The sequence below is a fragment of the Amblyomma maculatum genome, chromosome 1 (genome assembly GCF_055883805.1).
Source record: "Amblyomma maculatum isolate TAMU_Amacu chromosome 1, ASM5588380v1, whole genome shotgun sequence".
In the NCBI taxonomy this organism is placed as follows: Eukaryota; Metazoa; Arthropoda; class Arachnida; order Ixodida; family Ixodidae; genus Amblyomma; species Amblyomma maculatum.
This window is the reverse complement of record NC_139344.1, coordinates 279,040,099-279,065,490: the sequence shown is the minus strand read 5'-3', so window position 1 is coordinate 279,065,490 and position 25,392 is coordinate 279,040,099. Positions and strand designations below refer to the sequence as shown.

Sequence of the window (25,392 nt, the reverse complement as noted above, 5' to 3'; positions counted from 1 at the left end):
ATGGAATTTCGAAGAGAGCAACCATGCACTTGCATATTCATCGCAAACAAGGATGACCCTTTCAATCACTGCAGGCTTTACAATTGGCAGCATTATTGGCTATCCGGTCATTTAGGAAACCCAACATAAAGTAACTGAAATAAAAATGGCAGCATAAAGAGAATAATGTATCAAGTAATAAATTAATGAATCTGTGCAGCTGCATGTACTAATAAGACATTTTGCTCTACAGACAGGTTTTTTGACACATTATTGAGTAAGATCTGGCGCATGTTGCTTGTGCTTGTTCTGATGGAAGTTCTTAAAAAAAATATATATATAAAATTCAGATGTTTCACGAGGACAGGAAGAGTGTGGTATAGTTGTCTCCCTTTCGATGAGAACCTGGACCGTGCTGTGATGGAAAGGATTAAGGGGGGAGTGAAAGAGAACAGAAAGGTACCACAGCGGAAGGCCTCCAGACAGTTCTGAGCACCTGGAGTTCTTTACAGAAGCAGTGATCAATTTCACCTTCATTAAAATGCAGCTGTTGCCACTGGGGCTCGAACCAGCAACCTTGTGCTCAGCAGCCAAACACCATGATCACTGAGCCATCAGGGCAGGTGGTTCTTCAGCATGCACCTGCCTTTTGAATAAACATACACCTAAGCATTTTTCAATACATAATAAGGATAATATTGGGCTTGCACTGTTAGGGAGGTCATGCATGGTAGATCAGAACAAGGATAGAAACACAACCAAAGCACTGTGGTTATGGACTAAATTAATTAGCGTGAGCTTCCATGGTTGCATGTGTTTTCAATAAGACTCCTTGGGTTCAAGCAATTTTGAAAGCCAAGATCTTAACGTGATGGTGCCAGCCCAGGCCATGTTGTTTGATCACAGTCCACGTTTGATCCATGTTCTGCTGTATGCTTCCGTACCAAATTTCAGCAATACATGAGAAAAAAATCATTTCAGCAACTTCTACTGCAGGGTACAGTGAATGATGCCACTGAACACACACAGGTGGTATCGTATGAAAGAATGGGCAGATTTGTGGCTGAAGGACAGTAATATATATCATTGTCTAGGTCAGTGCCTCCATTCCAAATTGTTTTTCGTCAAAGGGGAACAGAGTGATCGCGCCCCGAAACCAGCAGCTTTAAATATTCATAAGCAGTTGTTTATCCTTTCGCTGCGAAATGGGGCATGCAGACAGAATGGTAGCGACAACCTGAAACTGGTGAAACAAGGCTAACAAATTAAGCCACTAATTTGGAGCCACTAGTGTTTATGACTGGACATGTAGATGCCCAAACTGTACTAGCAATTTTAAGTCAGTACAGTTATGCCTAGGGCTTTCTATTTGAAAATTGCAAGCAAAAAAACTAAGCTTACAATTCTTTGACTAGTTTCTACAGCCATAATGGCAGGAATGAGGAATGTTCCTCATTACAGAAACATAAGGCTCAATATAGAAACATAGATGGCAAGAAGGTCTGCATGCTTTTTGTCAGAATTGCTAATAGAGTAATGCAGTAAGGAGGAGAAGTATGTGGGCTCGTTGGGCTGGATGCATGATGAAAGCAGGTGTAAAGGATGAAGACAAAAGAAGGCCGACGCGAGCGCTTGTGCTGCTTTTAACGCCTAGCAGTCCCAACAGACCTAGCAGTCGTGTATGGACTGCACTTTATTACAATTCCACCTCAGTTCTATTCTTTGTAATCATATCTTGTGCATCACTATGAGCAAGCAACAGGTGTTAATGCTGTGAAAAAATGCACAATTGGAATAACACATGCAACTTGGTAATAAGTATGATATGTATTTTGCATGATCCAGTCGCAGCACACATATGTACACACTTTCACTGGTGCACAGTTCACATGTTAGAAACTCTAAGCAAAGCACTGACTGAAAGGCTGAGGAACTAAATATCTATGCAGATATATGCCTGCACTTCATCCTTGTTACTTTCATGTGAACATACTTTGCACACTCAAATGCAGCTCCTTGTTAACCTTGTAAAAGCCCATGCCACTAAGCTCTTAGAGGTAAAATGTACCTCCAGGCAACTATCAAAGGTCGGTTACCAAAAACAAATATTGGTGTAAATGAACATACATAAATCTTGAGTGACAGCGCAAAAATTCTGCACGTAGAAAAGAAAAAAAAAAAAAAAGAAAAAAAGCTCTGGCCATACATTCCCTATAAAAGATGTGCATCACACAATGTAAAAATAGTGAAACATCAAAAAAGCCATATATGACTAGGGCCCGAAATCTTAGGTTATAAATTGAACAGATGAAAGTACACACGTGTTCACTGTCTGTACCAAGAATCAATGCCAAAACAAAATAGGGGCAGGTAAATTACGAGCTTTGCTTCCCTCAAAATACACTGCACAGCAATGTAAAAGTTGATTGGCATCTCACAACAAATACAAAAAAAAAAAGTCACATTTGTTGCCTCAGTAACTAGTGGGCATAAAGCACTAAATGGAAACTATGTCTCTATGATGTTTATTCTGTGAGGAACAGACCTAAAAACAGTTTAAAGCTGCTTTCAGTTGATAAAATTACATTTGGAACAATGTTTTCGCAGCACACCAAAGAAGAATGGGCAGAAGCAAGGTTCATATGAAAATTCAGGTATGAACAAACAAACAAACAAAAAAAAACAGCACATGAGATGCAGGCTATTCTTATCAAAACGTTTCAAATTGAAAAGCCAAGAATGAGTATACTCAGAGCTTCAAACTTTCAGCTCCTCAAAGTAAAAGTACACAAAAAAATAAAGCACAGGAAAAAAAACAAAACATTTTGCCTCTATAATAAGGCTGAACATAACTAAAATGATTGATATAATGCAGCACCAAAAGTGGTGCACACACTCCGCAACACAGGGCCTAATGACTGCATAGCACAACACATGCCCATAACAGCCACAAATGCCATCACTTGACCACTGCTCACACAAGTTTGTCCACAAGAAATAAGGCTTTTATATGTGCCAAGTTTGGCATTGGAAATTGCATTGAAATCCTGTAGACTTCCGGGCCCTACACACAGTAATTCTACGTGGTATGGTGCCTATATTTGTAAAACCTAGCCTACCTTATGCAATTAAAAAATCAACACGACCAAATGCAAGCTGGGCAAGCCCGAAGACACAAACGAGACAGTCTCCTCTTCCACCTAGTGAGATGATTTATCCCGGACACAATTCAGGAGTGAACAATCATGGCTCAGTTTATTCCACCCAAAATTGGGCACAAAGATGCATCCACATCAGTGACTTTGTTCATAACCAGGCATGTACTCCCTATCACAGTTTTGAAGAAAAACAGCCTTGTTTGATCCTGCGAACCAGCCCAGGCTTTTTAGATGTACACACAAGTCTTGCACCTCTGGCTGCCCCTAAGCCTAGCTGCTACCACCATGCCACACTTTGATCCGCACACAAACACGTGTGTCTTCAGTACTGCATTAGGCCCACTCCCGGCTTAGAGTATCTAAGGTATTAGAATAGAACTAGATGCTTAAAGGCTTATATAAATTGCATATGGTAAAACTGCATAATAAGCAACGCCCAACTGCATTTGGGCAGTTGCTCTAGGAGGGCAGCACTGGTAAAGCAGGCCAGCCCCTCTGACTGCGCTCCGAAGGGTAACGCCGCTGCCAACAACGAGCCACGGCCACCAGGGCCCCTAGGACGTGGTGGAAGATTTCAGCGCCATTAGAATCTGGGTGAAGCCTTTGTTAAGTCTATCGATGAGTGCCAGCTTGAAGTTGTTGTGCTCTTGCTTCAGCCGGTTCTCCATCTCGAGCACAATGCGAACTCGCTCCTCATGACGGATTTCCTCTTCATTAAGAATCTGCAACGCCATAAGGCGCTGCTGTTCAACAACAGTTTTGAGAATGTCACATGGGCATTCTGAAGGGAAGCTCAAGTGTGCATGGGGATAGCTGTCGCTGCCTTCATCTTCTGAGTGGTCCCCGTTCACTATAGCTATAAAAAAAAAACAGCACAGAAGAAAAGTTCTTTCAGAACAACGACAACAACAACAAAAGAAGCTCCTCTTTAAAAATGGCTCAATTCAAGGGCATTTCATGCTTGCAGCAGTGCCGACACCAAGGAGTAATCATTATGCATAACATTCTACCCTTTTTGCAGAAAGGTGTCATAACCAATATTATACAGTACAATCTTGATGATACAACCACAGGAAAAAAGAATTTTTGGGGTGATACAAACTTTTAATAAGCATAGGCTAAAATGCATCATGTACAATTTCTAGATGAAGATTTCTAGATGAAGCAAATGCTTTCTTTAGCTGCCAGGCGAGCTAGCGTAGAAAACAGCCCGGTGTGCTGCCATGCCTTTGCCATAAAACTGTGCAGCCACAGTCAAGACCTCAACAGTCATTCTGCTGCTTTCAACCTGCTCTCAGAAGGGTTACATGAGAAGCAACAATGCCAACTGTGGTATTGTAGCAAGACATGAGGGGAGTGTTCAAGTTTTAAGGCCCCTGGTGACACAGTGTTCAGAAGATAGGCCATGAGAAATGAGGACTTTCGATTTGAGCCATCAGCACAATACTTCATCATCACAAATAATAGTGCCTTTTTTTTTTTTTTTTAACCACCAAGATTTGCAGGGATGAGGTCTAGCTATTTGCACTATTCGCAGTGCCAAAGGTGGTTACAGCCTACACACATGTGTGTATAATTCTGCATTCTGTATTAATGTGTGTGTATTATCACATGTGTGTATAATTCTGCATATGAAAGCGTTACTAATCCAAGCTTTTGGTTAATTGGAACTAAGCTCTATAGTTTTGCCTGGATGCACACAACTTTATGAGCCGAAAAGCTTGCTTAACCCGAATGCAAATCTGTTCCACCACCGGTATTCCAAACAGCGCTATCGCAGCCACTTACCCGAAGCACTCGGACTGGCGCTTTCACGAATAAATGACAGGTGGCATTGCCGCAAGCATGTGAAATGGAAGTAATATAACTCAAAACATAGAAAATAGCTTAAAATGGGGGACAATAAACAGAATAAGATTGAAATTTTAAAAAAGAAGGAGGGGAGAACAAAATAAATAAAACTGCCACTTTAATTTAGGAAACAAGGTGACACTCACCACTAGCCTGATTCAAAAAGGAATCCTGATAGTATCTATCATCTAGATGTAAAGCTATGCATCTAGATGTCAAAGTTAACACATCAGTGGTAGAAATACGAGTGGTATAGACAAGCCAAAGAAGACTAAAATACTGGTGGTATAAAAACAGCAAGGAAAAATTGCGCTGACTGTCACAGACAGCAACCAAAATATTATAGCTTAGAACATGCAAAGTAGAATAGAATAATAATAATAAAAAAAGAATAAAATAGCCACTTTGTTTACTCGGCAAGGCAGCACTCGCCACTGTATCATGGACTATGTGCAGGTGTGTGCACAGCGTGTCAGGTGACACGTGATACAGACCGGAAGACTGCGCGCTGAGGTACGTCTATTTTGTGTATATGTATTTGCTCCTCTGTCGCTCTTGCTCGCTGGCGCGTCTGCTGTACAAAGCCCACTGTACGAAGCCCGCTTCACATGTAATGACTGCAGCCCAATCAAGGTACTCTCAGATCAAGAAGGAAGCACTAGCTGTAGTCTAGGGATGTGAGAAATTTCACCACTTTGCATAAGGCCAGAAGTTCATTCTTGAGGAAGACCATAGTCCACTAAGTCCACTAACTGCAATCTCAAAGAAACCAATTGGCGAAATGCCACCGAGGCTGCAGAATTTCTTCCTTCGTTTGGTGAAGTATCAGTTACAACCAGAATATGTGCCAGGGAAGCAGCCACGACTAGCTGATATCATGCGATCCCAAGCTTCTGTCTGTAGAGAAGTCCATAAATGACGACGCCAATGATGATGCCGAAATTCATGCTGCGAGCATTCTTCTGAAAATCAGTTGTCAGCTACACTGCATAGGTTATGAAAGGAAATAAATAGCGATGGGAGATGCCATTAGATGCCTTGAAATGAACAAGCCGCTGGCTGACCAGCTAAAGCCCTTTGAGAAAGAACTTTCAAAAGTAAACAGTACCCTGCTAAAAAAAAGGATACATGTCATACCCACACGTATGCATTCTGAAACATTGCAAAAGATTCATGAAGGACATTTGAGGCTAAACAAATGTAAGGCACGAGCTTGCCTTCTAGTTTTCTGGCCCGGATTGAACGCAGACATCGAGAATTTTGTCAAGAAATGCCGATTGTGCAAAAGGCATGCATACAAGCCACCTTGTGAACTCCACCCAGTACTTAAAAGGGTATGGTATAGAGTGGGCACAGACGTCTTTAACATGCCGAAATTTCTATTTGTGTGTTTACAATGCTTTATCAAACTTTCCAGAAGTAGAACTGCTTCCTGAGATATTAGTAGCTACAGCTGTTGAAAAACATTGAGCCATATTTGCCAGATATGGTATACCCATGGAAGTGTGGATGAATAATGGTCCGCAGATTGCAAATCGAGAGTTCGCCCTCTTAACGGAAAGATATGACTTCAAGTACACATCAAGCCCGAGGTTTCCCACATCAAATATGGCTTCACGGAGAAAGGAGTGCAAGTAGTGAACAGGATCCTAAAGAAAACAACGAAAGAGAAGGATGAATTTTAGCTTGGTCTAATCAGTTACAGAGCCACATCGTTAGAGGATGGTCAGTCACAAGCGAAAATGCTCCTAGGACAACAGCTCCAAACCTTGTTGCCCGACTTCCACAATGAACCAAGCACATCCGTGATAAAGCACCATCATACTCTGCCCTCTCAACAGACTTCACCACTAATCACAGAAGGATAAATTGCCAGAATTCGAGGCGAAATATGGAAGCTAAAAGCCAAGGTCGTCAAAGAAATCAATCCGTCACGAAAAATAGAAAAATCTTCGAGTCGAAACCGATAGCATCTTTTGCAAATAAGAGAGCATTTCAAAGTCAACTCGTCGGATGACGACAACCTGTAAGATAATGACAACGACCACTCCAACGTCGGCTGAGGCGGCCTCTCGATCCCCACAAGCAAGAACATCCTTGAGGGACCGAAGACCTCGACGACATTTGGGATACGCCAACGACTTTGGAATGACGTTGGAAGTGGTAGGCAAATACGTCTACTTAGGACAGGTAGTGAGTGCAGACCCGGACCACGAAAGGGAAATAACTAGAAGAATGAGATTGGCATGGAGCGCATTTGGAAGGTACTCAAACGTTATGACTAGCAGCTTACCGGTATCCCTGAAGAGGAAAGTATACAACAGTTGCATCTTACCTGTACTCACCTGTGGGGCTGAAAGCTGGAGGCTAATGAAAAGGGTTCTATTAAGTTGAGGACAATGCAGAGAGCTATCAAACGGAAAATAGTAGGTGTAACGTTAAGAGGTAGGAAACAATGTGGGTGAGAAAAATTACTCGAGTTACCGACATTCTAGTCGAAATTAAGAAGAAGAATTGGGCTTAAGCAGGGCATGCAGTTCAAAGAGAGGATAACAGATGGAAAAGTAACCAATTGGATTCCAAGTCCGGAATAATATGGAAACAGTTGTGCTTGCCAGCGATCATTCCAGACTAATCTCGGCGCATCTCGCGCTGCAAAGAAAGCGATAAAAACGCGCTTCACGGTATCGAGCACAGTATCGGTCCGTGCACCACAATCAGCGTCACGGCCTTTAAGGTAAGCGCAGCAGGGAGCGGCAGAAAATTAGGTGGGTGGATGAGATTAAGAAATTCACAGGGGTCAAGTGGATGCAGCTAGCACAGGACCGGGCTAATTGGAGGAAAATGAGAGAGGCCTTCGCCCTGCAGTGGGTATAGTCCGGCTGATAATGATGATGATGAATGACTGGATCACATTCACTGACGGAACTTTTGGTGTTTACAGACTGTGATTCAAGCCTTAGTTTCTTCAAGAGAAGAGGATGCATCATAAACTATGTGCAGGTGTGTGCGCAGCGTGAGAATGCAACTGCACTGTGAGGTGATATGCGATACTGACTGGAAGCCCGTGCCCCAAGGCACATCTCTTTTTTATTTATTTATTTTTTTGATCATACTGCAGGCCCAGTGAAGGGTCCTGGCAGGAGGGGCAACAATTCCAAAAGAAAACGGAAAAGCATAAAGTGCAAAAACATGAACATAAAATTTACACAAGTACAAGCAAGACAGCAAATCAATGCACGGCCTTTTCTAAGGCATCAAAGTCCTGAAGGGATGATAATGGCAGGTTATTCCATTCGGTTATGGTGTTTGTATATGTACTCTCGCTCACCGGCGAGTCTACTGCATGAAGCCCACTAATAAAGACGATGAGCTCTACACACTACTCTACCCATCATTTACTTTTCGGTGACGTAGGTAAAAACAGCTACCACTTCAATCCGAAAGGGATGCCGAAAAAATCTAATATCATCATCAAAAACATCCAGAACGTTCATCCTCAGAATCTGAAACCACAAAATCATTAGCAGAGGTTGACTGTTCATCAGTTTATTCTGCCCCTTGAAGGTCTAATTAGTAAGAGCATTGATTTACTGTCTTTAATTTCAGACCAACAGTTGGCCTTATGATTAGGTAACTTCCTTTGTTACTGTTGCTTCAAGGCATCCCAACCTGCGTGTGTGCTGCAATATCAACCTTGTATGAAATGTACAGTAAAATCTCACTAATTTCAAGTGATCGGGGCTAGGAAAAATGTTCGAATTAACTAGCAAAAATATCGGGCCCAGGCAATGAATCTCATCGCGAGAATGCGGGGTACACAGCCCTGCTTCATTTCACTGCCGCACTTCAATTTGTGGTTTCCCATGGGACGGCAACACAGCGTACGTGCTGCAACCTAAAGTAATCACTTATAACCACGTTACAATGGAATCTGAGATCAAAAGCTACACGGCGCTCCACACTGCCTTCCATGCTTCAGTGCAGCCTGAATGATTTGCAGCAGATCTGCAGGGCCGTGTAGTTACACCCCAGGGAATTATTGGGAGTTGCTCTCGTGCTCATCCGAGGGTGTGATCGCCAGTGGAAAGCAGCTGGGGCATAGAGCGCATAGTTCGAATTTCCCAAAAGCATAGGTGATTTGTGTACGAATTAACTACTCTTTTTGATGCATGTCCCATGTGCCCTGTCGGGAATGGGCACTGGCACAAGCTACCTACTGCTCATTCAAAGCTACCTTCCCACATAGTAATTAACCAAATTGGTGCACTTCTTCGCTTCGAATCATCGGGTCAAATTCGCATTATAAGTTGAGGGATCATAGAAACTCTTGTTTTTCGGGATTTCAATTAAGCCAATTTTGAATCGTCATGGGTTTACTTATGTAAAATGCTGCTAAAGTGCTCAGAGAAAAGCTGGCAACTGCATAGGAGGTCCATGAATGAAAGGTGAGTGAGCATGGGTTCATGAAGAACTACATACATGCTGCAGATATCGCTCCCTGACCTACTAGGGCTGTAAGGACTTGGAGGAGCATTGACTTAAGTTTTGAATCGGCTTTATTTCTTCGGAGAGGTTGGGCAGCAAGTTAGGTATCAGCCAACTTAAAAACTTATATGTGTAAGCTATAAACGGTAATAATAAAATCGCAGCTGCAACAGCTGCTACAGCTATTGCTATGTGTCACCAAGGTATGCTGAGGATCCAGGGTAGAACGAGAGAAAGAAGATGGCTACACAGTATGGAGAAGCACTGAACAAAGGTAGAGGGAGAGCCTCAGTTCGTAAGCCGAGCCAATGGCCCAGACGAAGACAAGTCCACTTGTCGAAATGTTGACTTGGCTTGCAAACTAAGGCTCCACCTCTACCCTTGTTCAGTGCTCTTTCATACAAGGTATGCTGAGGAATACTTAAAATTAAGCTCTGTCTGCTGCTCAATAGGAGGACAAATTAAACAACACTGGTATATTATATCCAAATACTATCGTAACCCGATTGTACTGTAATTGCGAAAACTACTGCTAGCAAATAATGCAGAATTGCAGAAAGGAAGACTCAACTCACAGTAGAAGTCACAGTTAAAAAAAAGATAATAAGTGTTGTACAGCCACTATTATACACATTAAGGAGGAATGCAGTTTTAAATGCAAAAAACAGCCAAATATTATGCTCATATGACTCATTTTTTATGCGCTCTCAAGGTTTAATTGCTGAACTTGCTGAACTTGACAGCAGTGGCAGCATGTGGACGCATCACTAATTTTACTGCTGGATTTTCGTAGCTTTGTTATTCACGCTTTACTGCCACCTGACCGGACGTATTGACTGCGCTGGCTTTCCCTCATCATGGCTGTGGGCCGTGCCTGCGGAATCTACCTGTAAAGTGCAACCACGAGCAGCGCTCCAAACTAGCGCGCAAAGATAAAGACAGCATCCGAGATTTTTCCTGGCACTTGGTGGCAGTGGCAGCACGTGGATGCATCACTAATTTTACTGCTAGATTTTCGCAGGTTGGTGACTTTCTTACACGTCACTCGTAGCTTTGTAAGCAATTGCTGCCCTGCTGCCAAATTGTGACTTCTGTGCACTTCTTTTGCTTTTGCTGGTTCTTACCACACTCTGTTTGACAATGTCGAGTAGGAGTTTTTGCCCCGCCTGTAACGATGCTGTTGATGCCGAGGATGGTTTTGTGTCATGTGTAGAATGTACCCATTCCTACCATTTTGGAAACTGTGGTGGTCTCAAAGAAAAGCAGTATAAAAGTCGGAGTGCATCAGCAAAGCAAAAGTGGACATGTCCTAGTTGTAAAACGACTAAGCAGAAGGGCAAAAATCAGGGTGGTAAGGTCACTCGGGAAGAGATAGCTGAATTGCGGTCACTTCTCGTGAGCATGAATGAAAAGCTTGATGGATTGATGCCTCTTAAGCAGACGGTTTCAGGCATAGAAAGTAGTATTCAGCTTATATCTGACAAGTACGATGAACTGCTGAAGCGTCTAGCTGAACAAGAAAACAACACAAAAGATATGAAGGCAGGGGTACAGAAGCTCGAGGAAAGAACCCAGAGTGGTGAAACAAAGGCTGAAAAGCTGGCTGCTGAAGTCAATGACCTGGAGTGGAGAAACCGTCGGTTAAATTTAGTATTTCATGGGATTCAGGATACTCCGAGAGAAGATTTACTTCAGAAATTGAACTCAGTGGCAAGTTTATAGGAAGTTCCAGAGCTGAGCGAACTTGATGTTGATGCTGTGCACCGCCTGCCAACCAAAGCTGGTAAGATCCCCGGCATAATAGTGTGCTATTCCAGGCAAGCAGTCAGGGAGGACCAAATGGATGGAAAATAAGCAGACTCAGGGACAGTGAAAGCAGTGTCTTCATACTAGAGAATATGACAGCTCGGTCCCGACAACTCTTTCGGACAGTAAAGGATATGGCAAAAGAAAAGGGCTACAAATATGTCTGGTTCAGGAATGGAAAGATTTATGTTCGCAAGGCTGATAGCGATTCTGCAATAGTCATTTGCAGTGAATGAGACTTTCTGATATAACCTTGCTAAGCAGCCAAGACTGACTGTCTTTGTTTCTTTTATAATTTGCGATGTATAGACCAACACATCAGAATTTTCTTTTGCTGCATGAGGTGAATGCTGTTGTCTCGGGCTATCCACTGTGAAATGCGTTCAAATAAATGTTCGCCTACTTTGTAACAAAGAAGCTGCTACAGGGCTTTTCATTTCCTCTTTTTCATTTTTGTTTGATGTGATAATGCTCACTGAAAAGTTGTGTAAAAACAATCGCGGTGGCGGCGTAATGCTTTTATTGAAAGAAGGGATCAAATGTGAACTACTTTCTCATTTTTTTGTTTCCTGTAGTGATTACGAGATGCTGACTGCGAAAGTAAATAATTCAGTCTTCTCCGTTTGTTATCGGCCACCTGATGGAAACGTTTAACACTTTCTTTAATTTTATGAAGAATTTTTGGGGTTTATTTCAGATGCTGGACATTTTGTTTCTTCAGCAGGCGATTTTACTGTTGATTTTCTCGAAGAATCCGCCGCAAAAAGAAGTATGAATGCGCTTATTGTTTCAAATGGGTGCTCCAATAAAATCGAATCGCCAACCCGGACCAGGGAATATAGTGCGACTATGTTAGGTTTAATAATTACAAATTCTGTACATGAACGCAACACAGCAGGTGTGATATCGTGTGACCTGAGTGACCACCTTCTTACCTTCATAGCATTAGACAGGCATAACCAATATGACAAAAAACAGTGTTCCACATTTTAACTCATCAATACTGCTCGCCTAGATGCCTTCCGTAATCACGTGCTTAACTGTGATTTCAAATATCTTCTTTCTGTTAAAAATGCTGATGAGACGTACAACAAATTCATAGATCAAATTTAGACACATACAGACACCACTTTCAGTTAGGAAAATTCAAACTGCGTAGGAAAAAAAATTAATCATAAGAATACAATGTATCACGAGTTCATTAAAATAAGATCCAGAGCAATTAAAGAAGTTTAAGACATACCGAAACAAGCTAAATAAGGAAATAAAACTAAGCAGAGAAAGTTTTTTTCATGCTGAACTTGATGGCTGTTCTCGTAAACGTGATCTTTCGTGCAGAAAACTGAACACAGTTTTAAAACGTAAAAAAATGTGCCCGAAGACTGATAAACTTGACATTGGTGATGTTGACGTATCGGACGGTGCCTTAGCAAATATATTCAATGACTATTTTGTGCAGAATGACGATCATTTTCCCCCATCTGAGTATTTAAAATTTATGTGTCCCAGTAATGAATTTACCTTTTTCCTTGAGCAAGTCAGCAATGAGCAAGTTCAGTCTATATTTATGTTGCTTCAAAATAATTCGAGTTGTGATTTTGAAGGTATGCAGATCAGACCTCTTAAATATGTTTTTGACATCATTACTCCCGTTATTACGCATATATTTAACCTTTGTTTATCAAGTGCTACTTTTCCAGAAAGGACGCAAGTTGCTACCCATATTTTCCAAAGCTTTAGAAAAAATTATTCACAACCACCTTTCACGTTTTTTCGATAAATATAATCTTCTTACTGGAGCTCAATTTGGTTTCAGAAAGTATAGGTCTACTGCACTAGCATTACTGGAACAAAAAGAGTTTATTCTATCACAGTTTTCAAAAAAGATGCTCCTACTCGGCTTGTTTGTCGACTTCACAAAATCATTTGACTGTATTAACCATAAAATTTTATTTGCAAAACTAAAAATGTATGGAGTAGGTAGCCATTGCTTGAATCTTATTGAATCATACCTGAGGAACCGTCGACAGTACGTTCAAATAAGTGATCACTGCTCTAACCTAAAACCGATTGTAAAAGGAGTTCCTCAAGGCAGTATTCTCATACCTTTTCTTTTCCATATATATAGTAATGATCTTGTAAATACGTGCACCGAAGCCCAATACGCCGATGATACTAGCATATTTTTTTCGGCCTCAGACTGTGTGCGCCTTGCCAACATAGCAAACTCTGCTCTTGAAATCCTTTGGCAATGGTCTCATGCGAACCAGTTAGGAGTGAATACTACTGAAATTAAAGCTATACTTTTCAGACCGAAATCAAAATATGTCGATCTAAGTGCAGATCTTATGTACGGCAGCACAAAAATTGAAATAGTAAACAGTACTAAAATTCTTGGGGAGAAAATTGAAGGGGAAATGAAGGGCTCGTTATAATAAAATTAAAGGAGCCAACAGTCTATAAAAGTCCAAGGTATATAAATATTTTTTTATTGTTTTGTAGTTGCTCTTGACCAGAGTTAGTCCTGTGATGATTTTATGGAGAAAAAATATAAATGCAAAGTGGAAGGAAAAACAATTTGCCGATGGTGGGAGCTCCTTTAATGAATGGTGTTGGTTCCTTTAATTAAAATTTTTAGGATCACTTTGTCGCAAAATATGGTCTGGGATATCCATGTCGATTCCGTTTGCGCTAAACTGTCAAGTGTTGTTGGGGTGCTCTTGAGATGTAGAACAATACTACCTACCGTTTGGCATAAAAAAACTTTTCTATGATTCTCTTTTTTTTTTCTCTCACCTCTGTTATTTCTTTTTGGTGTGGGGCTCTACCACCGCAAAAAACTTGGAAAAGGTTTTCGTCCTCCAAAAAAAGATACTTAGGCTAATTTTTGGTGTCCCATATAATGCTCATACTAATGATCTGTCCCTTCAAGCAGACACAATGCCAGTCTGGAAATTATATCGTTATAGGCTAACTGTTGCATTTAAGTGTGAATTAAAAGAAAACCGCTTCTTTTTTCATAACAAAGCTAGGACAAGGAAAATCTATGATGTCCTCTGAATCCACAGGAAAAGGAAACACAGACAGGTCTGTGATTGATAGGCCAAAACAGGAACAGCATCATTGGTTAACTTCACTTTTGGCAAAAGAAGTATGTATATGCTAATACATATAGTGCAATTACATTCTGCTGTTCTTTATTCGATAGCACTCTGCATGCAAGGCCCTCAAAAGTACCGAAACTATAATTTTAGGCAGCTCTATGTCTTCAGGAGCCTTCACTGTTTCGTTAAGCTGCTTTTCATTCCATTCAGCCTGGACAAACCAGCCTCACTTGTTCAATGCGTCATCAGGGCATTTCGAGACCAGGGGCACAGCGAGGGGGAGCTTAATACTCCCACCACAACCCGCACATATGTTCTGGCTACACCACTACTCAAGATGGTTTGAAACAATGCCCTTTTTCTTAATCCTCTCCCAAAACTGCAGCAGCTCAGCTCAAAAGCTGACAATGCACATTTCATACACACTTGAATGTGACCATTTCTGTGGTTATCCCTATTTTGCCTGCATATAGAGTGGTCATACTTATTTTTTTTTTTCACTAGAGTATAATAAATGATTGTTACTGATAATTAGAGCATGGTGTAAGAATAAAAATGTGTACCAAAGGCGCCGCCTGGCCGCAGTCCAAACATTGCATGATAAGTCTTGCAGTTCTGCTGCCTGTGGACAGATGGCGATGCATAAAAGCAGGCGCCCTCACCATGTGCGTCAGTGTCACCTGCTCGCAGTGAACGCGTCGCCGAATGCAAGTTTTGTTTGGCACGGACTTCCAATTCGGTCTGGATTGTTGTTCTTTGACTGAAACATGATTGCATTTTGATTGTAAGTGTGTATGGTGCTGACAACAGAGCTTCGATGATAGGACAAAATGACTTTGCTCCACGATGCACTACAGGCTACAAGTCGTGCAAAGAAAGGTTGTCACTGCTTTCGGTACTAAAAGACCAATGTTTGAAAGTGTGGAGAAATGCCATCCCACATAGGGACCGTTTCCTCCAACCTTCAGACTCTTTGTGAGAAGCATGAGCCTCATCTAGTCGAAAATATGGGAAGCCATGCGCAAGGGTCATGCATGTATACTCAATCGTACGTACACCGCAGCGAGTGCATCTTGTGAAAGATGCGGTGCTAACAAGGCTCCCGACTGACTCGTACACCTGTCGAAAGTCGGGAAGGAATTAAAAAGGCCTGTTGAGATGCCCGATGTTCTGGTGTCAAAACAGTTAACACCGTGCCGTGTTCTTCACAGCAGCTTGACACGGTCCTAGATCAATGCAGCGAATCAAGACCCGTCTACGGAGAAGGGCCCACAGGAATCATCCTTCCTGGACACCACATCGTGCAGCTTCAGCTGCTTGTTTGAAGTGTTGCGGAACATTTTACCTTCGAGCTCTTGGGCTGCCATCGACTCAACCTCGGTAGAGTCAAAAGCGTTTCTAAAATGAGGAAACAAAGGTCTAATTTCCGTGATGTTTGTGTTGTAGGTGGTACATGTGCTCTTTTGCTCATCAGTGACACCGATTTTAGGGTAGCCTGCTTTTTTTGACAATAAAGCTAGTCATAAGGCCCAGTGATGTTACGAGTACAATATTATGCAATGTCAGTAGCACGTGGACTGATTCACAGTCTGGCCTGGGCTCTTCTGCTGTGCGTGAACTATTTTCACACTATGCCACAAATTTCAAGTTTCATTTATTTAACGCCTGTAATAAAGAACACATAGAAGCTATCAGATTCTGCACAGCTCAGCCCGCTGAGCAGAATCTGATAGCGAAATGAAGGAATTAAAATTAAGATCGCTTAAAGCGGTCTGCACCACTGCTCAGAGAATCTGCATGCCTGGTTGGACTATATCCCCTGAATGTTTTTCGGTTTGACCAGTTGATGAATTATGGATGACCAGTCAATACAGGCATCATTATCTTCATCAGCCTGGTGGCAAGCGATTTGTTAAAATTCCCACTGTTTCGCGCACACTAATAAATACTAACCTGAAGGTTGCGAGACCGATTGGTAAACACTGAGAACTATTGGAAAATATGCACCTTATTTTGGTTATTTACTCACTTTCGCTAAACTTTGTATTCAAACTAGTTATTCTCATTGCCTCTCAATGTATACTACTCCAATATCAAGCATTTTCTTGCTAATGTGTAGTGCTTCCAAATTTACTTCGCTGTTTATAAGTCCAAAAGCGGTCGCAGTCGTGTGGCGCCATCCATCAGAACGCTGAGAACTGCGAGGGTTTCTGCGTCACCTGCGGTGCATTCGAGACACCTTCCTGTTTTGAGACTATGAATTGGAGACAGCATAAAATGAACATTCACCTGTGTTCATAGTAAGTGCTGACATAACCCACTAAACACATTGTTTTAATTTTGACTGATGTTACTCTGTGTCAGCCTACTGTGAAAACCAGAATAATAGGTCGACCTCTCAACTGACCAATTAAATAAAAAATGAAAAAATGAAAAAATAAAAAAAAAATAAAATAATATAAAACTGACCGGCAGAGGTACTGCAGGTCACCCTTACTGTGAAATAAATGCAACTCAGCCGGCTGCCCAGTGATGACGCTAAATATCTTTTAATCCTGTTTGAATGCACAGGACATGCCACAAGGTTAGGAAGTGTGCGAGCATTACACAGTCATGTGAACTTGAGTCAGAAGACAAATTCTTCGCTGACCATGTCCTACATTTCACCACTTTCTGTGCTGTCAAGCCCATAGCTGATGCCATATTTCCTAAAAGATTTGTGCACCATCTATTACATACAGAGATTTCCATGCTGACGACACTGAGACAGTCGGCAGCAGTGGACGCCGCAGGTGGTGCATAAAGCTGGCACACTCAATCTCTAAACGGCTTACTGAGCTGCTTATTGTGCGCCATCACATCCCACGTTGCGATGCTGATAGAAGCTGTTGACTTCAGCTGACTATTCTTAAAAGGCACTCATACCTTTTTCCCGCCAATGATCGTTATACAATAAGGGGGTGACTTTTCACCGCGGTGTCTTTGAAATAAAGAAAGAAGGGCAAGAGGGGGGGGGGGGGGGGGCTATAATTTGGTTGCTACAGTGCATTCGAAAATATATTTTTCTTTTCATTTCCTTAGATATGAGTAAAAATAGCTGCTCACAAAAACATTTTTATTAGGCACACTGTGTAAATATTTGGTCGGTATGCTGATCTCGCTCTACTGCCCACATCCCCATTTAAAGCAGAAATTTTTCATTAGTAGCTACCTACCTTACTTCATAGAGACATGCAGAATACAAGAAGAGATGGAAAGAGGAAAATAGTGGCCATTCTCTTACAAGCTGCAGAATGATCTGTCCAAGCTTCAGTGGCAGCTGCTGATTCATCAAGAGGGCTTTTCCGGCCATCCCCAGCAGATGTGCTCTCAGGCACACTCGGGTTGTCTACTTTGACGACAGAAATGTCAGGCAGGGGAACATTGACAACTGTCAGCGTGGTGTCAGGTGGAATCATCCGTGCTTCTGCATTCGGCAATGACACAGGCTCTGGTGAAAAAAAAACCGGAGGAAAAAGCAAAATGTATAGCATACCCTACCTCCTTAATATATGTAGCATGTTCCCCATTTCAAACTGTCTAGTGGTAAGTAAACCCAAACATATAATAATATTTTTGAAAGATCCCAAATCAAATTTCTTTCAATTACATTATTTTAGCATTTGATAGAGCACACAGTAAGCAAGTGAAGCTGCAAACTGCAAGCTGCAAGTCGAACTTTGGGGCACACCACCGTCATAACGCTCAAACGAATCTTCTGTCCTAGCCACTCGCTGTTGTTGTTCACCTCAACCAATTAATGAGTTATCTGTCTTCTTCTTATTCTTTTCCTTCTTCTAATAGACAGGCACGGACAGGCACGGCAAAATGGCGAGACTGTGACCAATAAAGCTCTCGCTACAGAATTAAAATTTTTGTTGCAAAAAAACTAAAATTTCTTACTGGCTGAAATAGAAAGGCTTTTGGATGCACAGCTCAGAACTGAGCTTATCAAATCAAAGTTATATGCAATGGCTGTGAAGAAATCTAGCTGCTTCATTGCTCCCATGCTCTCAAACCTACAGTCATTACTTGTACACAACTGCTTGGTGAAAATATTCAAAAAAGGAATTCAAGTACTTGTGGACGGTACGAATAAGGACGAGCTCATCCAACAAGAAATTTGCTGGTCTGTGTGCAGTCTAATTTTACTTTGAATGTCATGTGATCAGTAGTCAGTCTCAATTACAGGGAAGCTTGAAAGCAGATGGTCCTAACCAGAAGCTAACTTCAGCTTAAACCCAGTGGTGATAGAAGCAACAGGGTTGGCCAATTCCATTTGAAAGCAAAGCAGGCGTAAAACAGCTCTTGCAAGTACCAGCCCGAAACCTAGTGGACACTCCATCTCTAGGTAGAAACAGATGGGAAGTCTTTCCTGTCTGCATTCCTGGCTAATAACTGTCAAGGTACAATTGTGCACTGCACAATTTCGGCAAGAAAAATTTGCATTCAGATGTAACACATACAGCAGCGACTTATACACTTAATTTGGGGCCCACTCTGAATGACACCAGCTCAAAAAGACCTGTTCCGAGGCCTATTGTGACTATGTGACTAAGTCAGCTCAGGTAAAACCATTTCGCCCGAGAATAGTGTAGTAAACTACTTCAACGCGCACCATTTTTTATCTAAATGAATAAATATGTAAAAATGCTTTTTTCAGTTTAATCTTTTCAGTCACCGGTGTCAATTGCTGCTCAAAAGCACTGACATTGCCCAGCAAAACATTATTACTGACTTCATTTGAAACGCTGGCACATATTTATGGTCGTTTTTACGCTATACAAGTGTGACCAAATGAATGTTTCCTTCACTGTGAATTCACAGGGAAGAAAACAAACAAGTGCTGTCTAACAACCATTTCTTTTTTAATTTTGCCTACAAATGCACACATCTATAACAAAATAGATAACACTAAACTCCGTTTCATACATTAAGTGCAACACTACCAAAGCTACAGCTCTTGTTAGCGCTCTCCGCATCCGCGATGAAAAATAGTGCCTGATCTTGACGAGAGAAAATAATAGTTGCTTTGTCTGCAAGCTTAATACATTTTACATTTGCCATCAACTTCATAAAAAGCACCTTTTTTAGGGAGAAAGGGTCGAATTCGGTGAATCTGTATGTTTTTTTATGTCGTTTTTGTTCGCGCCGCGTTTTTGCTGCCCCGCAATCTTGCCAGCTGTGCCACTAGATGGCGCTGGCTATGTCCACCGCGCTGCGCATCTCTTTTTGAGAAAATGGTTCTTTGGCGCGCATTTTTTCTATAAGATCCGCTCTGCGAAGATGTCTAGGCGTGTGAAGCAAGTTATTGCAAACGTGTATGCTCGGAATAGAGCCCGTTTCCGCAGGAACCACTCGGCTACAGAACGAGCGCGTAGTGATACGCCTCCTGTTTTTTTTCTTGCGGACTACTTGCGTAGCTTTCGCTGCGTTGCACCTGATGTATGAAACGGAGTATAGATAAAAAAGTCCATGTCCTGTGTTTTATTCCTAGAATGTTTTAACACTGTTGCTAATAATATGCAAATCTGTAGTATTTTAAAAAAGCTGCAGTATTCATGGCTAGCCAAACAAAAAAAAAAAGCGCTCTTCTCACTGAGTATGCACACTTATTGAGAAATTAAAATAAACAGAAAAATGCTCACAACAGTTAACAGCACCGGGTTTGTTTTTTTCCAGATGAGTTCATACCAATGTGAATAAGTGCACTAGGTGTTCAGGGCAATGAGTCTACCATTCAAAAATTACAGCTGATTTGAGTACTCAATCAAATGCGAAGTAGGTGCGCAGCACTGCTTCTTCTTTTATACTCTGCATTTTACAGCTTGTTATGGTTCGTTTTTCTTTGATATAAAACGGTGTCATGCATAGGATTCTACTCTCTGTGCATTATTTATTTTAAATTAGTTTACAGGAAACGAAAGGCGCTGCATCTGTCAGGGAAAGGAGGAAGGTGGGGGTGAAAGCGGAAAGAGAGAAAGAGGTGCCAAAGTGTAGGGCTTCGAAGTAATTTCGACTACCTGGCACATGCACTAACATCGCATAGCACAAGGACGCCTCTTCGTTTCACCTCCATCAAAATGCAGCCGCTGGCGGTCGGGGTCGAATTTTGAAGCCGTGTACTCTGGTACAACAGTCGGACATCTTAACCACTGCGCCACTGCGGTGGGACCATTGCTTATTTTCAATTTCTTTTTTTTTTTTTTTAAACTTAATGCAGATGAATGAACACAGTTTATTTTCATTTTTTTTACAGTTCAGCGCATATGAACAAACAGTTCTGTGATTTGGACGCTGGCGTCCAGATCACAACAGCGTCCTTAACTGTGACACGCCCACGCTCTTTCACAAGGAGTATCTGTGAGCGCTCCGCCTCCTCCTTAGTTAAAATGCCTAAAGTGCGCGAAAAATTGTAGATTGGTTTATAGAAACGGAAAAGCGCGATATCTGTCACACTTCGTGAACACCTTAACCGTGCCGTAAGTGAAGGGGCGAAGGTGGGAGTGAAAGGGGGAAAAGAGAAAGGTGACGGTGTGGAGGGCTGCGGAGAAATTGCGACCGCCTGAGGATCTTTAACATGCACTGACATCGCACAGCACATGGATGCCTCTCTGTTTCACCTCTATCGAAACACAGCTGCCGGCGGTCGGGTTTGCTAAGTCGCGCGACGTGCGTCGCCTCCTTGTCTTTCTCCAGTTCAACTTCACGTAGAGAGAGTAAGAGAGAGAAAGCAGCTTCGGACAGACATCGGTGAAATATGTGACTGCGGCTAGTGCTACGCACTAAAACTCTATATGAAATGTACATGACAAAATGTGGCTCTAGATCACAAGAACAAATGTGAAGGCAACATATATGTGCAAGTCAGCTGCCTCTAAAAAAAAAAAAAAGAAAAAGAAAACTGTGCAAACCACTAATACAAAAAGGAGAAACAGGTTCAAGAGCTGAGGCTTTTAAATACGGATACGTTCAATATCCTCCCTTTAAGTGTCTTTGGTACTAGTACTTCAACTTTATAGACAAACTGTCTTCCTTTTTGTCAAAACTTTAACAACACTGGCTGGATAAAGTTCAGAAAGGCACAGTGAAACTGAAGAACTTAAGTTTCAGTAGCTCAACTAGGGATTTAGATAAATACAGCCAACAATACCATACTGCACCAACCAAGCATGCCCTATACATTTGGCAAGACAAGTTTAACAACTAAAAACTTGCTTGCTTTACAATTGTACAGAAAGCATACATATGCTATTACTGGCTGGAGAAAATTACTTTCTGCTAACAGGCTTAATTCAGCAGAAGCTCTTGCTATGCTGCAGCCTGCCTTTCGATAACAGCCAATACCTACAGTGAGGTTTACATACTGTGTGGCAACCTGGGGAACCACAACAATAGCAACAGGCACATTGTGCCTGGCACTGGTCCCATGACTATATGCTGTGAATCTGCTGACAACAGCTCTGTATAACAGCTTTTTCAGTAAATGGTTTACCATTGATAACAATCAGCTCCTACCTTCTAGGCAAATCTGTTTCATCTTTTTTTTCTGTCATGCATCTCCAGAAGCTTTTTCATGCACATCATTATCAATATAAAGCATAAAAATGCATACATATATACACATGTTTGTAGAAAGTCAGATGTGGTGAAGAAAGAAAGAATGTATTTGACAGCGGCCTTCGTCGGAAGGATTTATTCCGATGAAGGCTGGTCCCACAGCTGAAACGTCAAATACATTCTCCCTTCCTTCACCACATCTGATTTTCCTCGAACTAGTTCTTACTAAGCCCAAAGAATCCCTTTCTTCCTATAAATATATATATATATGTATATATATATATATATATATATAAAAAAGAAACCTATAGTGCTTAAAAGAGCAGTGTACTTGGTAAAATTTGGCGAGCTTGAATAGGTGTGCGACGTGGTTGTTCACCCCGAAGCACTTTGTGTACATTGTCCCAAAATTTCCAAGGTGATCGCAATGGGTTCTCGAGTCGTAGCTTGCCTTCACGTCTGCAATAGAAAGGGGGACAATGTCTAAAAGAGAAATGAGCACTCAGTGTCTCACTTACAAGCAGTACAACAAAAAGATTAAATAAAAGTAAATAAGAAATAAAAGAAGAACACGAAACAGAGGTTTCAAGATATGCACAGGAATAGGGCAGAGAGTAAAAACAGGCAACAAAAGGCACTCGATCGTCATTGGCTCAGCAGTGTCTCCCATGATAGCAACTCATTTTATTCTAAATTTTGCCACACTCCAGTACCCTAGCAAAATATGTACTGATGTAAAATGCCGTCATGAAAAATTACTGCATTCATACATTTTTTGCCCCAGGATCTGCACTTGAAAGCATCACAGCAAGGTTTCATCCCATGTACTAAAGTAAAAAAAAACAACAACAGACATTAAAGACATCTGACACCAAAATTATTCCCACCAGAAATAAGGGACAAGCCAAGGGTACTACAAAAATGAAAGCATCAGCAATCCAGAGTGTTGCGACATGGCACAGCACTCCGCTGAAGCAGTCAGTTTCTCTCTATCCATGTCTTGGAAAAGCTGGTCTAAGATAAATACTTAATCCTGATCGAACAAGTTAATATATTATAATAACATGAATATACACAAACCTAGCTTGTATTCTTATTTTCTGCTTGAATACAAATACAGCTACCTCTAAACAGAATTTTCTGCATTCTGTACACACGTTCGGTACACATGTTCGGTACACATTCCGCACACGGCACGCATGAGCCAAGTAATGCTGCTTATTAATAATAATAATAATAATAATAATAATAAATAAAAGAGAGAGAGAGACTACACAGGTCATCACAACGCTCCCTGCCCAATGTGTCCTGGCCATTTTTCCAATAGCAGCCTATTAGAACGAACAAATTGGTCGAAACCAGTTGCTACCAGCCGGTCATCAATCAGTTTGAACTGTCCGCTATTTTCACCTGGCACGGCATATCTGTTTAGGCAGGAGTCCGGGAAACGTGGCAGAAATAAACGGACAATTTTCATTTTAGCAATTTTCGCTCGATCTAGCAAAGAGTGCGTAGAAGACGAAAGCCGCCTGAACCAGTAGTCGCATCGCGCGCGTGACATCAAGAGGATGTTTTATGTCTGAACTTAATGCGGCCCATATCGTGGATTGAAACACGGTGCGCTTGACACAGGCAGGTATTCCTGTGGCCCGTAAATGTTATTCGCCAAATGTAACATTTCTCGACGACGCTATTTTTGCAAAGTGCTCGCATTGCGATGCGCAAATGACAGCAGACGAACAGAGAAGCAAAACAATTTCACAATGCGGCCGTAACTCCTACAAGAAGAATGACTCAATCAACAGCGCTGCGAAGCGCGCAAATTCCACTTCTATCGATCGAACGCGTCAAATTCCACTTAACGGATCGAACGCGTCGAAAATGGAACGACTGAAATTGGTGCAAACCGTAGAAAAGAAAACAAGAGCACGACGGCACACACTGGCGGAAAAAGCGAGCCAGTCGGTTTTTCATTTCGACGAACAATTGCCGAAAAGGAGCAATTCCTCGCCACCTCAGATCGAAAGTCAAAACAACGTTACGATTTGAGAAAAATCACACCGCGCTAGAGATGAGAGCAGTTACGCGAAACCGAGCCAAGAATATGACAGGTGACATTCAGGGGAAAGAGAGACGCGTACGGGTCAGGTAGAGGAATGTTCGGCTCGCGCGGCCGGTCTGCGCTACGACGCTGCGATTGGTGGTTCGATGTGTGCGAGCAGTGCAGTGGCAGTTAAAGCGGACTGACCTGTACAAATAGGCGAGGTTTGTGATTCTTCCTTGGATTTCGTTAGCGTCCCTCTTGAAGCCCAGGCCGTGCATTAGTCGGCTCATCTGCTCGAAGATGGGTCGGCGCTTTTTCGTCTGCTGGAGGTCGTAGCGAAACGACTGCCATAGCTCAATGAGCTGGTAGGTCTCTACATCGCCCCAATTTGTGGTGCGGGTGCGCGATCGGTGCTTGAAGTAGGCATCTCTCGAAGACGTCGCCATCGCTGCCATCTTGATGCTGCGCTCCGCGCCGAGAGCGGTCGTTCCCGCATAAAGCAAAACCGGCAAAACGCACCAGCATCACCAGCGAGAGAGACATGGAGGAGAGACAACTACCGCCGCGACTCCAGACGGTGGTCTGGCGAAATCATCGAAACTCGACGACTCCGCTGTCGGTTGCAGCGGTTGCGTCCGCCGTCGGCTCCCGACCGCTCAGTGCGCGTCGCGCTGCATGCTGCTACTCTAGCCACTGTCGGCGCGTGGCAGCAACGAGCGCAGGAGTTGCGGTGGTCGCGTCGGGGGACATATATACTGAATTGTTCTGTCAATTCAATTCGGAAAGCTCTCTTCCTAACTGGACAAAAAAATAATTAAAAACGACGACATTGGCCTTATGTTGGTCCAACATCGACAGGCAACCTGGCCCAAGTTAGGTTAAGGTTGGGTAGTGCAGTTGTGGCTGTGAAGAAGGAAAAGAAAATGCACGGGCCTGCTACAGGCTCTGTAGCTGAGCCACCTCCGCTGCCTCGTGCGGACAGAAAAGAAAATAGAGAAGAAAGAAAAAGAAAAGGGAGAAAAAGACGCGCGCCGCACTAACAGCCGTCGTCCACTGCCTAAGCGGCGGCGGGTGCAATGAAGGCCCACAACAGACAAAAACCCGATGGCTGGCTAGCCCCGCCGCAAGCGGCGCCGACCTACCGTCCCAAACCCGTAGCGCCAGGAACTAGCATCACTCTCATGCTCTGTGCCCTAGGGTAGTGCAGTTGTGCAAGGTTGGGATTGGTTCTTTACACCGCGCTGATGTTCGCACCCTTTGATGATGATTATTATGCTCGGGGCCATACCCTTTGTAGGCACCATAGCTGGTGCACAGGCCAAATATGAAAGGAAGGAGCAGCAAAAAGAAAGACAACGAAGAA

At 42.4% G+C, this 25,392-nt stretch overlaps 1 protein-coding gene across 2 annotated transcripts; it reads right to left on the bottom strand.

The window, feature by feature from the left end:
* Positions 1-1,676: 1,676 nt before the first annotated feature.
* LOC146206645 (uncharacterized) lies at positions 1,677-24,632 on the bottom strand. Of its 2 annotated transcripts, none has more exons than XM_084591413.1 (4): positions 24,234-24,632; positions 22,317-22,468; positions 17,670-17,876; positions 1,677-3,993 (listed from the first exon to the last, which is right to left on the bottom strand). In XM_084591413.1, exons 1-4 carry the CDS (start codon positions 24,482-24,484, stop codon positions 3,692-3,694), a joined length of 912 nt encoding a protein of 303 aa, XP_084447539.1. In that variant the 5' UTR covers positions 24,485-24,632; the 3' UTR covers positions 1,677-3,691. The 2 variants fall into 2 exon arrangements, with proteins under 2 accessions (XP_084447539.1, XP_084447538.1); XM_084591412.1 differs by having other exon boundaries at positions 1,678-3,993; positions 22,317-22,444; positions 24,234-24,529.
* Positions 24,633-25,392: the final 760 nt, after the last annotated feature.